Here is a 14,700-nt window from a genome sequence, read left to right on the forward strand (position 1 = left end):
TCTGATATTGGTTGTATCAGATTAATTTTATTCTTAACTTCCTGTGGAAGTTCACAGTGACAACTTGGTCAGGAAGCTTAGGATAGGCTTGGCTTTTACTTTAGAAACACATTTTCTTTTTTCTTTTAAAGAAAAAAACTTGTCCAAGCCACCTTTATGTCTGTACTTTATGTCTGGTGATATTGTGTATACAGCTCACGGAGTATTACTTCCCTCGTCGCACGTCAGCTTGTAAAGGGCAACCCGAAAATTATTGAATCATCACTGACTCTGATGAAGATGCAATTTTCGCAACGTTAGTCTTGTTTAACTGCACCTAATAAACGGCCTTAAATGCCTTGTGTGCTCCAGTGATTTTTCCTTCAAACTATTAATTCAGTGTATCGTGCATCTTTACATTTTATTACGAATGCAAAGTCTCTAACTCACCACTGTACTGTACACTTAAGCAAATGGTGAGCTGGACATCTTTGGCTGTATGCAGACTACAACACTCCGCCACTAGGTACTGTAAGATACCCCTCAACCTGTTCCTTGCTGTATCTGAGCCCAGACAGCTATTTGCTACGCTCACAGAAATGTTTGCGCTATAATGTTCCAATGGTTGGTGCAGAGCTGGGAAAATCAGCTTTCTCCTACTACTACAGAAAGAACTGAAATTAACCAATCTCATAACTGTGGGTGATTTTAAAAAGCCCATACAAGATACTGTAACAGAAGAATGTAAGACTTTTTGAGATGCTATACTTTACTCCAGGCTGAATAGCTGTGTATGTGTATTGTTTTATGTATGGTTGACTGTTGTACTGTATTGTCTGTAACTATTGTATAGGCCTGCTGCTGCTACCCAGGCCAGGTCTCTCTTGCAAAAGAGATTTTAATCTCAATGAGACTTCCTGGATAAATAAAGGTTGAATGAATGAATGAAAAATGGTAAAGTAGACTTAACTCATCAAAACATAGTATGGTATAGTTAATAAAAGTGAAACATTGTATGGGTTAGTTTATAAAGGAAGCCTTACTGTAACTCCTATCCTCTATTGACCCTCAGCTACCTCAGTCCAAGGCCATGGCTGCCCAGCGGTTCCGCCCCCTGGACAGCACGTCAGACCCCCATCTCCACATCAACGGCCAGCCCCAGGCCCCGCTGCACCGCCCCCATCACAGAGGTGTCCCGCCTCTCACCAAAGTCCGCTGCCCCACAACAACCAACAACAACCAACAATCAGGTCAGCCAAACTTACCCAGCTTTTCTGAAATACACAACAAGTGTTCTAGTTTTTAAGATACCTTCAAGTAAGCAGTGATTCCTTCCAACTAAAGCAAAGCTATTATAAGCCTATATCATTCCAATACAAGACCCATGGGTTTGGCCTAATGCTTGGCTTCTCTCTTCCAGAGTCCTCCGCGACCAACATCCCCCTGAACACCCTGAAGCGGGGGGCCCAGCCCCGGCAGCCCCAGCCCCTGCTCTACATCACCACCACAGGCACAGGGGGCCCACGCACACGCAGGCACTGAGGACCTCACACAGGAGGGCCCAACATAGGACTCCAGAGCCCCCCACCCCAACACTAGCACTACCCCAACTAGCTGACCCTGAGCAACAGGGTATCACGTCTAAACGTGTAATAGACAAGTAGAGGCACTTGTGTGAAGCGGCTCAGTATCACATTTTAGCCATGCTTAAACGTAGAATACACACATTGTTTTAAAACGTGAAATAGACCCATTGCTTAAACGTGCAATAGACCCGTTTCTCTTAATGCATAACAATCGTGTGGCAGCCAGGAGGCGTGTGGGCAGCGAGCATTGAGCAATCCCCCTGCTCGCCCACGAGCTACCAAACGAGCGTGCCCGAGCAGGGGTATTGCGAATTGTGCAACATGCCCACTCAGCGCCGTCCGAGTAGTTCCTCTCCTGGGTCCTGTTTTTGTAAATCAGCCTGACCCCTGTGTCCAGTACTGACATGCATTGTAAAACGGCTTTATTAAACGTTTAAGCAACGGGTCTATTTCATGTTTTTAAACAATGTGTCTATTCTACGTTCAAGCATGGTTAAAACGTGATACCGAGCCGTTTCACACAAGTGCCTCTACACATCTATTACACGTTTAGCTGTGATACTGGGTTAGCCTGAGCCTGGAGGGAGACTCGCCTCCCCCAGAGCCTGATCCCTGTTGGAGCCCTGTTGGCTGTCAGTCCCCAAGGAGGGAATCTGATCTGCCTTATAGAGACTACCTATGCCTTTTGCTGATCACATGATTACAGGGGTACACCAATAGGAAGCCCAGATGTTGACCACCCCGTGGTCCCCAAAGATGACTCAGTCACCAGCTGTCCTCTGCTCTGGTCTCTGCTGGGTAGCCCCATATATGCCTGTAGAGTTGGGTGTCACCATACTTATATTATGTGCTGCAGCAGTAAGGAGGTAGACAGTAGATCTAGATTTGGATAACATTCAATGCTTGTCATGAAGTACAAAGTCTCTATGTTACAACAAGCTTCTGAGTGGATTTGTAGAAATTTTAACAATATAATCTTTGTAGATTGTGTTTTTCGTCAATGAAACTAACAAGACATGGGATCTAACCTACTGTTGCTTGCAGCCTTCTTGGAGGCAAAGACGGGCCACGCCTTATCTGAAGAGCATAAACTGAATGAAGGACAATGAATAACTGGTGGAAAATGTCCAGATGATAAACAACCCTAACAAACGCATTTGTTAGGACATAACATTTTACCATTGTATCAGATTTATTGAGGGTTTATCTCAATATTAAAATCACATATTGAGAATATTGGAACTTGATTATTTTTATTTTTGCACTTCTGTATTCAGCTTGGTGTTAATACATTCACATTCTCACCAGGGTCTCTATGCCTTTTCACCTAGTCCATGTCTTGCCCTAGCGGGGCTTGTCTGTAGTGGCTGGCATAATACCCAACTGTATTTTTAATGATTTACATTGTACTGTTGCCTTTTCTTTTATGTTATCAAAATTGTTGTCCTAATTATAATTGTTTTCATAATTATGAACACCATTTTTCTATGCTTTATTTTGTACATTTTTTATTTGTACCCAAATAAAATTCTGATGAAATCCAAAGATGGCTGTGATGTGATTTGTTTATGAAATGGGAGATCAATTTTGATCAATCATTTAGATTCTATAGGGAGACCCGACATCAATGTTTTCCCTAAACTTGTTGTGAGCGTTGCCCCCCAAAGCAGAAGGTTATTTCTTTCAGGAGTCTGATATTAGAGGTACAGTATAGCTCACTGACAGGTCCACACCCCATTAGACTTGGAGAGATAAGACTTCTGCAAGGAGAGATAAGGCTGATGTTGCTAGGGCACCCCCAACAGATTTGTGTCACAATAACAAGGTGACCAACATGGTGGTGGCCATCTTGGAAACCTACAGTAAGTCACAGCACCTTAGTATATAATAACTTCCATACCTATAATTTCCATAACTCCCACCCATAATTTCTATGAACCACATTACATTACTGCTGCAGTATATGATGCTTCTCTCTTCAAACTACATTAAATGAATACTGTAAGGAAGGATTAATCTGTATTCATGGTGCGTTCCATTTGCCTCTGGAACATGGGCTTTCCAAAATTCCAAGACAGAAATGTAATCTGGAGTGCCTACTGAATTGGAATTTCCTCCTTGGAAACTTTGGGAACCTCACCTACCCTGATCTGACCAGACTAAAACTCCAACCTCAAACTCAAGATGCCTGCTCCATATATCAAGAATAACTGAAAGCTGTACTAATACCGTTTATGAGCAATTTGTGTCTCATTAAATCAGCCATACACAGTACTGTCCAACTTCTGTGGACTTATTGCTACGGTGTTTGTATGCGCAAAATGCCATGTAGTATGTTGTTACAGTATCAACTGCCATTACTAACAATGGTTCACTTGGTTAGAACTAGTATTGCTAAGAAAGATCAAGCTTAAGTGGGTTTTTCACCTTGTTTCTCATCAGTCCCATTTTTCATGTCACTTCCTACCTTGACAGTTTCTGTACGTGAAACCTGGCCGAAATGCATACTTCTACTTTTTGCTATTAGTACATACTACAGCTGCCATTACAATTTGCGTACTTTGCATGCAATATGCATACAAATGGGGCATACTAGCCTACTTCAAGCTATATCACACAATGCATTTCTTACCAGCTGTCAGCAAGAAGGGGTTTTAAAGCAGGCTAAAAGCTGTTGTAATTTTGGCTCTCAATGGTTAATACAGTATATCACTTCATTACGTTTTTATTTATTTTTTTAGATGAGAAACCATGTAGATTCCCAGTATGTGGTTGGTTTATCCAAATAACCTGTTTGTGAATCTGTTCCTCTTCTATTCTGTTATATAAGAGGAAAACCGAACTTGTTCGTTCACAAGAAGCTATAAACTCTGGACTGTCATTCATGTCTGGATGGTGACAGGCAGTCAAATAACATCCTACAAGCAACATTTCTTTGGGAACACATGGATGGCTGGCATAACCAGTTTATTGGCATTTATTTTTGACAACTGATGAACTGATAATGATGATACGAGACATACAGATAGAAACACTCATGCTACTACATCATCATTGCATTGTCAATGTGCTGTCATCCGCCTGTGCCATCTCTGCGGCTCACTGAATGTGACAAATCATCCACCACACAGAGGATTGTAGGTCAGAATAGCCAGAAAAGCATGCTAGAAAGGAGGTCTGCCCATGAAAAATGGGACTGAAGCTGTGTTCCAGTTGCCTGGGAAGAAGGAAAAATAGGACAATTTGTGTAGGCTCCCTATTAGATTGTGTGAGCTTTGGGGAAGAAAAAAAAAAATTCCAGTGCACAATGCTGTGTTGGTTTCCTTCATGTACACAGTTTGATGATTTGCTCGTTTCTACATTCTGTTTCTTTGACTGATGAAGCAGCACTTGACCAAACACAAATATGGGATCATTCTTTCAAATTGGCCATTTACATTATTATAATATTTTATGAATTAAGTGGACAAACTCATCTTGTATTTAAATAGGGCTGACTTTGATTGCTCGACTAGTCGATTGTTTAGTCAAAATGCTCTTGTCCGACCTACATTATATTGGTTGGGCAATCGCAAAGCTTATAGTTTGTTAGACAAAAAATACAGTATATAACACTAATAAAATAGACAGGTGAAATGGGAGTGATTTGAATTACCTAAACACAGAACATTTTACAGCCCCAAGTGTGATTGTAGGATGGTAGGATTCTAACTTTGGGGGTCTCCCTAACCCGAGTCACACACATAGGCACCCAGCCTCTCTCTCTCTCTCACACACACACACACACACACACACACACACACACACACACACACACACACACACACACACACACACACACACACACACACACACACGCGCGTACAGCCTGTCTGTCCCACTTGACATCAGGTCAAACATCCCAATTTCATAACTTTGTGTTGACCGTAATGTTATTGCAGAAGGCACTAGCAACATTTTCATTACACTTTCATAGCTGATAACGACAGAAAGAAGCCCAGATGAACTGCACAATGTCAAAGAAAAAGTCTGTAGTAGGCTACCTTCTTACAAGTTGAAAATGTATATTGTTGTTTTTGTTGCTGTTCATTTAAAATGAAGACCTTAGGCTAGATTAAGCAATTCAATGAAGAGAATTGAATGCAGAGCCCATTTGCCATCACGTGTTATTAAGTGTTATTTTTATTTTACCTAGGCCTACTATAGCCCCACAATAAAGATGATTATGATAAAAAATTAAATTATGTAACGGCAGTGCATGCAATTAATTGTATTTAAATCATTTGGATGGATGAAGGCGACCTGTAAACATGGAATGTAGGCCTATTCTGGCACAAACATGAGGTCTGTGCAAGCAGGGCCTACAGTATAAGCAGGCCTACATGAAAAAAGACTGAATTATATCCTAATGAAAAAAACATAAGATGGATACATAATTACTAGTTATAATAGTTACTAATGAATACTAAAGAATAATCAGCCCAATTTGGTAATGTAGGCTAAGCCAGAAGAAGAAGAAAAAAAGATTGGTCAGGAAAAAATGATACCTTGTCAGTCGACCAACATTTTTGTTGGTTGAAGACTGCCATCATATTAAACCATAGCTTTTTCTTCTTTTTTATGATTCCTGTGGTGCAATACTATACACACCAGCACTAGAGAGCATGCATGAAGAAAGTATGGCCGGCGTCAGCCCTAACTCATGAAGTATAAATGTCACAGCTTATATATTAACACTGTAGGAGTCCTGGGAACAATATGAGATATAGGACTGTGTATCTTAAAATCTGTATGAGTAGTTAGAAAAAGGGTATGAATTTGAAATTATCAACTGCCACTAGAGTGGAACAGTAACATTCCACCATTAGTGGGTATGGCAAGCATGATTTTCAAACAACACTGATTATTTCCAAAATTATAAATGGCATCGATTAGATATTTGTATGTGGGTAAAAGCATGAACATCTGAACATGTTGGTGTATAATACGTGACCATACTGTGGAAATTGTAGGAGTACTGGCAGTTTGCAAAGTGTGTGGATATTTTCAAATCACCAATTGCCATCACTTTGAACAACTGAACATTCCACAAATCATTTAAATGGGACAAAAACTATGAATAAAACTTAAAGGGCAACGCCGCTGTCATAGCAAGTTTAGCTCAAATGTCGCTTTGTCCTCAATGAAACCGATCCGTACACACCAACATTTAACTGATCTGTGCAGCAGTAAGCTAGCTCCTTTTTCCTCTGTGCGCGCACCCCCTTTATAATGGAGGTCTATGGGCCTCTGCTAAAAACTATGATAAAAATGCATTTTCAAGGAAGGAAGCGCCAGGAAGCCCCTTACTGGTCTCAGTAGAATGTTGTCTTGTGAAATGAATCGCCATCCCCATGTGTTGACGTGTTAGGCATGGCTGGCATGATGTAAACAATCATCTAGCTTTACCACGCACGCTTGCGCTCTCTACGACGTGCAGCGGAAGTTTACAGTGTGAAAGGTATGGTGTAGTGCGTTCGGCGAAATAGTTCTGGCTCAAATGGAGCTTTTGTTTCAATATTCGGTTTGAGAATGCGATATATTTCACATGACAGCATAATGACACCGGTAAGATCACACCCTGCGCTTCCTGCCTTGAAAATGCATGTTTATCATAGTTTTTAGCAGAGGCCCGTAGACCTCCATTATAAAGGGGGTGCGCACACAGAGGAAAAATGAGCTAGCTTACTACTGCACGGATCGGTTAAATGTTGGTGTGTACAGATCGGTTTCATTGAGGACAAAGCGACATTTGAACTAAACTTGCTATGACAGAGGCGTTCCCCTTTAACTGCAGCCTCTTTTATACATTACGTGTATGGCTGGGTATCGTCACTGATTTCCCAAAACAAGGCCCCAATTCGATTTCCGATTCAATTCGATATTTCAGTTACAATTTTTCTTGGATATTAAATAGATTCTCAGAGAACTTGTATAAGCAATACTCTAACCTGGTGCATTATTAAAAATATAAATGTTTACATTAAGAATTGACCGCAAAGCAGTTACATTAATGTACAATTTTTATTTAAGATGACCAACACACTACAGCAGTCAACATAATATAGCCTAGTACAAGTTGTGCAAATCTACAGACTGGAACTCTACAGACTGATTGGACGTTAGCTCCTTCTGTTAGCTAGCTAACAGTTAGCTCCCTAGCTGTCGGGTGGACAGTATTTATACTGAAGAGTGAGTTTAACCAACAACTCGCTACCTACTCAAGGACCACGAGAGCCCAGTTCCACTCGGTTACACTCACCCCCTAAACTCACTCCATATCCACAGGGCATCCGGGTCACGGCACCAGTGTAACCCATACATTTTGGCATGCCCTGGGTGGGAATCAAACCTGGGTCTCCCACGTGACAGACACCATTTTAACCAGCTGCGCCAATGAAAAGCTAGCTCTTCATTGGCGCGGGTGGACAGTATTTATACTGGGGAGTGAGTTTAACCAACAACTCACTACCTACAGTACTCGATGACTCACAAGAACCCAGTTTCACTAGCTAACATCAGCTAATGATCAGACTGATGATTCCGATGATCAGAATGATTATTCACTGACACATTACTAATGTGTTAGCTAGCTAGCTAAATTATATTAATTAGCTACTGGCAGTAGCTAGCTAAACGTTTAAGATAAGAGTGTTAGCTACCTAGCTGCCTCTCACAGTCCATATGTTCAGCACTAACATTAGTAAGATAGCTAGCTACTGTAACATGCCACACTAATGGGGTTAAAGTTTCAAGCATCAAGAGGAAAGGGCGTATGTTAATAGATCGATCTTGGGATTTAAGAATCGATTATCGTTAATTCAAATGAAGGTCGATTTTGAATCGAAAAATCAATTTTCAACCCAGCCCTAGTGACGTGTCCATGTGTGTGTAGCATGGGATTTAGACTAATTAGGATTCACCAATACCGTTGCACAGCTGCACTAGAGGGCAATAGTGTACCGCTTACTTCACAACCTGTTTTTTGTCAACTACACAGAAGATTGACGGTGAAATTGTTAGATTAGCCTAGCAATTTACAGGAGTCCCCAACCACCTTCCCCCAACAGTGAAGGGAATTACCGCTTAAGGGAAAATTCAAGTCTATGATTTTGTTGCCTCTAAACACACATAATATGTATCGTTTACAATGAACTAAAACCAAACCAGAAAATGTCATTCTTTTTAGTAATAAATTCAAAAAACTGAATGTGGTGGTTACAGACACATATTTTGAAAAACTCAATTTTGAAATTGACCAGCATGCATTGCACGAAGCTGAGCTATCGGGAGGAGGCGAACAGAGTTGGAATTAGGCAGAACAACAGCGGTAGCCATCATTATCTCTCGAGCGAACATTTGTCACTCAGAACATTTTTCAGACCCTGTATCTCGCTATATTCGCTATTGAGGAAAAACACAGAAAATGCCAAAATACCGTGCAATTTGTGGAATCAAGGATTTGCCTGCACCGTCAGGAGTGAGTTTCCATCGGTTGCCAGAACCCAGAAAAAAGTCCAACAAATTCAGGTAAATTAAACGTCTGTGCGTCGGTTGTCATTTTTTTGTATAAGTGTGTGCGAAATCCCCGGAAGTCCAGACTTCGTGAACATGCTTTGTTTACATGGAGCAACTATAGTCCAGAAAAACTAATTTTTCTTTATTGTTTTGTGGGTGTCTAGTTGTTGAGCCTAATGTTGTTCTAGGGTGGAATTCTCCTTTAAGCCATGTCGGTAAAAAACTTTTTTTTACTATAACATCCAGTGATTTAATGGCCGATCCAGATGGAATGAGAATCTCTTTTTATTACTCCCCCAAATTTCTGAGAGTCATGTCTGTTTGCCTGTTCACGGATGTGTCATTATACTCATCTCGCCTACCGGGAAAAAAACAGAAACACAATACAATGCACTAGCTAGAAGTCCAGACTGATCTGCAGAGAGAAACTGAGAGTGAACTTGCGAGATCAGGATGGTCTCACAATGCTACAGGAGTCATGCCTGTTAGTCTACTACACCATCCTGAACATCTGCTTACAAGAAATGGTGGCCTGTGAACAATTTATTATGGTCATTTCAAGATTAAATTGAGGATTAAAGATTTTCAAGAGTAAATCCTTTATGGATTGTCATGTGTCTCTACTCCCTGAGTTCTGAGTGTGGGAATAAAGTGGAGTTCAAAAAGGTTTAGCAAATGTCAAACTTCTAGCAGTGACAGGCATTAGCCAATTAGCAAACAGTTGCAAACCAGCATCTGTGCAATTTCACATTACAGCGACATAAAAACCATGAAACCTGTGAAGTGGCTATACAGTAAGTGGCTATACAGTAAGTGGCTATACAGTAAGTGGCTATACAGTATGTCTAATGGGTTTACAGTAGTTATGATCTTACAGCCATGTGTTTAGTTCTGCTCTTCGAAAACACTGCAAGCTTCATTTTATGTAGAATTCTGAGAGGGATTGAAATAAAGCAAAGGTAGGTAGCTCTGACCATGTAAAGCACAAACCCCTGTCAGAAAGTAATTTGGTTTGGATCTGGTGATGATCACACTAGATGAATCAATAGATTTGGTCTTAATTTTCCTAGTAGACTTGCCATCAGTGTAAGGCATTCATATAGTTGATCAGATGGTTTCAAGTCAGTGTATTCAGTCAGGAGGATTTCATGTCAATTATTAACTTGTTCATAATCTTGTTAACTTGGTCATAATCTTGCATTGGTGATTCAGGTTGCACAGTTGTACTATGGTCGTAGCTCAAGTCACACTGCAGATGTAGCGGTAGGCTTGGTGGCATAAGGGCTGTGGATCAAGCTCTGAGCGATGTCGTCCCGGTTGATCTTGCGAAGAGCTGTACAGAGTGTGTCTATGCTGGCGCAGTCTTGGCATGCCCAATCAGAAAGCAGAGCACGGACTGGATGTTCCTCCATGAGGAAGTCAGCAATGCGTTGTTCTTTGTAACCCAGGATTCCAGCTAGGTTGCACCAATCACTGTCCTCTGATAGCCCCTCCCCTTTGCATCCCTTGTACAAGAGCTTCTCCATCTCCTCTCGGGTACGGAGGGGAAGGAGCAGGCAAGGTTCTTCATCTACAGAGACCACTGCAAGGGAAAAGAAATGTCATTAATATAACCATATTATGTGACAAGCTCCAGTAAATAAGTCTAGTTTAGGTTTTTTAGTGTATAAAATGTTTTAAATACAGATCAGTGCAATAAAATGTCAAACTCACCACCAGAACACCTTATAAATACTGTATAAACGCATCGAATACCACTGCTACGCGGATGATAGCAGCAATGGGCTGTATCTCGAGAGTGCACCGTTTGACGAAACTGATATTGGCCGCTGTATATGATCGGAAATAACCTCATAACATGGCTTATAATGCTAAATTCCGAACCTGTCCTTTACGTTTTATCGGGAGAGGGAGGGAACCCGAAACACTTAAGAGCTTTGCCTGACCTCACATGATTTGATTTTGGAGCCAGACAGCTACAGGCAGGGAGCTGACATTAGACTAAATGCTATCGTCTTTTGTATGCTATAACCTCCTGTAATAAACATCTTTTGATTGTCGCTCAAATCCCGTGTTGGAGAGACTCATTTTTGGAATACACCTGGAGTGAAGGGACACTGGCACTGTGTGTGTAGTGAGAGATTGGTTGCAGTCTTTTATTGAAACCAAAACACAACGCAGAGCTCAATAAGGACATGATAAAAGACAACGAAAGTCAACACAAGTATAAAACTGACCTCGAGATGGAAATCAAAGCCATGAAAATACACACATTTCAAGAGACGCTGAAGACTATAAGCAGTCCAGAGTCTATCCGTGGCAAGAAGGGAACCCCCAGAGTGACCAAACCAATCAGCGAAGCTGCTATCGGGACGTCAGAGGGAACCCCTGAAAAAACAACCAATCCCGCAGCCTCAAGCACGACATCACTGGACAGTGATTTTGACCCAGACTCCGGAGCAAGTACGTCAACGGGAAGGAAGAAGTGTCCACTGCCAATATGTTTTTATTTTTTGTAGCTATGTGCACTGGTTTCATTTCAGCTCAGTGTAGAGAAATGCACTTTAAGATGAACACCTTACTGTGTGCGTCTATGACGGCTCTGTTGACACCATGTATCCGTGACATGCCCGCCACGTCTCATCACCGTGGCTAAGTCAACAATGAGTGAATACACTGGTCCACACTTGCATTGATTTTTTAAAGATAGTGTTTTGAAATGGAAAAGAAAACATCATGTTAGATTTCTGTATCTAATATAGAGAGATATGTTTAGTGTTTTGCAAAGGTGTGAGGCTGAGAATGTGCTTATACTGTAGGTGTTCAGATCTGGGCTGAGGTTTCACTCCTTGAGTGTCTGGTTTCACTAACTGTGTTCTTTTTTAATTTTATTGTTGAAGCAAACAAAAAACAGTATTACCCTTTGTGTTGTAGTACAATAATGGCTGATTAAAAGTACAAGTTTGGTCATATCAAACATGTAGAGTATGCTCCTCTCCTTTTGTTTTTTTTGTGTTGGGGATAAAAGTGTCTAAATTTATATATTCACTGTAGGATTATTAATACATCACTAATATAATATTCAACAATCAGTAATGGGTACACACATTTCTGGCAATGATCTGACTCGAACCGGGAACCTTGCATTCAACATTTCTCTCATATAAATGTGACAGGTAGGCACTAGCCTCTCCTAACCAGTGTTCCCTACTGGGCATTAGCACCACACTTTACATAAATGTATAGAGGAATGTAATAAATAATAAATGTATGTCTTTAAAATGATTTATGTACTGTACATCAACATCTAAAAACATTGGTGATGGATGATAAGGCCATAAAAAAACCTTCTCTTTTAAGGGCGAGGAAGGAGACAAAGCCCACCCCCCACCCCCCTTAATAGACTATCGTTCTCCAGCTTTGGTGCAGTGGCCGAGTGGTTAAAACATTGCAGTAGTAATCTATTTCTATCAACTGAAGATTAGTTGTCGTTTTGTTTTTTTAAAGAATGTTGGCTCTTCGTTACTGCGTTTACATGCAAGCAATACTATGATTATTGTGAATAACCAGATTAAAGCAATACATTGCGATATTTGGACCTTTACAAACATGTCTGGTGCTATTCTCCAATTAGATTTACTAAAGGTAAGCTGAATCGTCCAAACAGTCTACTCAGAAAGATAATACATTGACATTTATTACCTTATAAAACTCGCGCCCCCAGGACGCAGCATTCAGTCGAAGTGCGCATGCGCAACGTTGTGCTTAAACAACACAGTAGTAGCTAACTGTTCCAGCGTCTATAGATATCATGCGTTTTTCAGCTTAAAAGTCACACTGAAATGAAAAAAGCATTCTGTCCCATTTTGGTTCACATATCAACTATGAGAATAGGCCTACTACTTTTTAACAAAATATCTCATCTTACTCTTCAGAGAACAAAGGATCTTGGACGTTCCAAGGGAAACTGGTGACCTTCATAATTCTTGGCAACCCAGCGTACCCACTCCTTGTCTATCTTAACAAAGGCTACTCCTACTCTCAAGCCATCACACCAGAACAGGAATCATTTAATGTCTACCTGAGTGCTGCCAGGACTGCAGTGGAAATTGCCTTTGGGAGGTTGAAGTCACGGTGGAAGGTGCTCTTGAAACGTAGTGTTTTCCACTACACCTTCACTCCACATCTGGTTGCCACTTGCTGTGCATTGCACAACTACTGTGAGATGGAGAAATAATATGCCAATCCTATCTGGACGGAGCAACAGGTTTGGAAAGAGCCCTACCTTAACCAGGTGTACGTGCAAGCAATGCACCAGGCACCGAGGGTTAAACTGTGAGGCAAGCTCGGACCGAGTATATGGCAGCCAACTTTCCATTACATAGATGAGAAATGTAAAAAATCACCTCATAAGTACATTTAATGTAGTACTGTATTGTATGTAAGTAGAAGAGTAACTTTCTTTTTTTCTGATAACCACAATGAACATTGTAAAGTGATATATATTTTGTATTTTTCCTAGCCTAGAGTTGCAGTAGTAATAGCTATTATAGTAGTAGTACAGCCTACATGTTCTTCTTTGTTGTCATCCCAGTCTTCAATCCTATCCCAAAAAAGCCCATCACACTAGTGAAGTATACAATTGTTTTGTTTTATTTATTTTTTTAAAGGTGCCTGTTGAAGCAAAAATATAAGCATAAACACAGGCTTCTTCTTCTGTAAATAAATAACATTTTACTTATTATAGTAAGTTATAAAAATAAACCATCAAAATAAAGCAACTTTCTAAAAGCAAATACACAAAACCTCTACCTACCTAAAACTTTCTGGACATCGCTTATTTTGTCTATTGTACTTAAAATACAAAATAAATATGTATCTAAAATAAGAACATTTTCACAGTACACAGTGAATAAACATTACACACTTCTTTAATTGTAGAATAGCAAACAGTATGAGGCATTCATTGAACTGAGGAAAGTGAGCCACCATATCAATACGCCCTTTCATATCAGATAAGCCTTTTCGGGAATGTTGTGAACTTTTTGTGAAAGTGACGTTTTTCTCATAGAATTCAACAAGTCAAGAAAAAACGTCTTTCTTCACCTGCTTGTTCAGAGTGTACATTTGTATCAGGATTGCCATACATACCAGTATGGTAGCTTGGAGGAGTTGGGTGGTACCCTGGAAGGGGGTATGGGGGCTGGATGCTCTGTAAGCCCTCCATCAAAAGAGACCACGCACTGTGCTGTGGGTGTTGACTTCTACTATGGAAGTAAGGAAACGTTCCTCCCTCTCTTGGCTCCGCTGAAGCTGTTCTGAGATCCAGGCGGCTGTTGCTGCTGCATCCTCTCTAGAAAGGCCTGGTGCTGAGAGCTCCAGTTGGCCATGGTAGAGTTTCCAATGCTCCTCCTGGACATCACATCTGGCACTGCTGAAAATATATAGTTGATGAAATAGCTTCCTCACTTGCTCCAGCACGCATGCGCACAGCGCAAGTGAGGAAGCTATTTCGTGTCTAAAGACGTTTCTAAAGATCATATTACAGAGGCATGTGAAAAACCACAACAGGCCTATG

At 40.8% G+C, this 14,700-nt stretch overlaps 2 protein-coding genes across 2 annotated transcripts in view; one reads left to right on the forward strand and one right to left on the reverse strand.

Annotated features, from left to right (window-relative positions):
- Window positions 1–1,521, forward strand: part of kif19 (kinesin family member 19) — a gene marked incomplete at both ends in the record, with an annotated part of 45,280 nt that extends 43,759 nt beyond the window's left edge. The window contains 2 exons of the mRNA XM_084456427.1: window positions 1,052–1,229; window positions 1,400–1,521. Of these exons, the coding sequence (XP_084312553.1) occupies window positions 1,052–1,229; window positions 1,400–1,521 (300 nt within the window). The remainder of the gene's footprint in view (window positions 1–1,051; window positions 1,230–1,399) is intronic.
- Window positions 1,522–10,366: 8,845 nt separating this feature from the next.
- The window catches only part of ngfrb (nerve growth factor receptor b), a gene marked incomplete at both ends in the record, with an annotated part of 38,693 nt that continues 34,359 nt past the window's right edge, over window positions 10,367–14,700 (reverse strand). The window contains one exon of the mRNA XM_084456141.1: window positions 10,367–10,704. Within this exon, the coding sequence (XP_084312267.1) occupies window positions 10,367–10,704 (338 nt within the window). The remainder of the gene's footprint in view (window positions 10,705–14,700) is intronic.

Source organism: Borostomias antarcticus, assembly GCF_949987555.1.
Source record: "Borostomias antarcticus genome assembly, chromosome: 22".
Lineage (NCBI taxonomy): Eukaryota > Metazoa > Chordata > Actinopteri > Stomiiformes > Stomiidae > Borostomias > Borostomias antarcticus.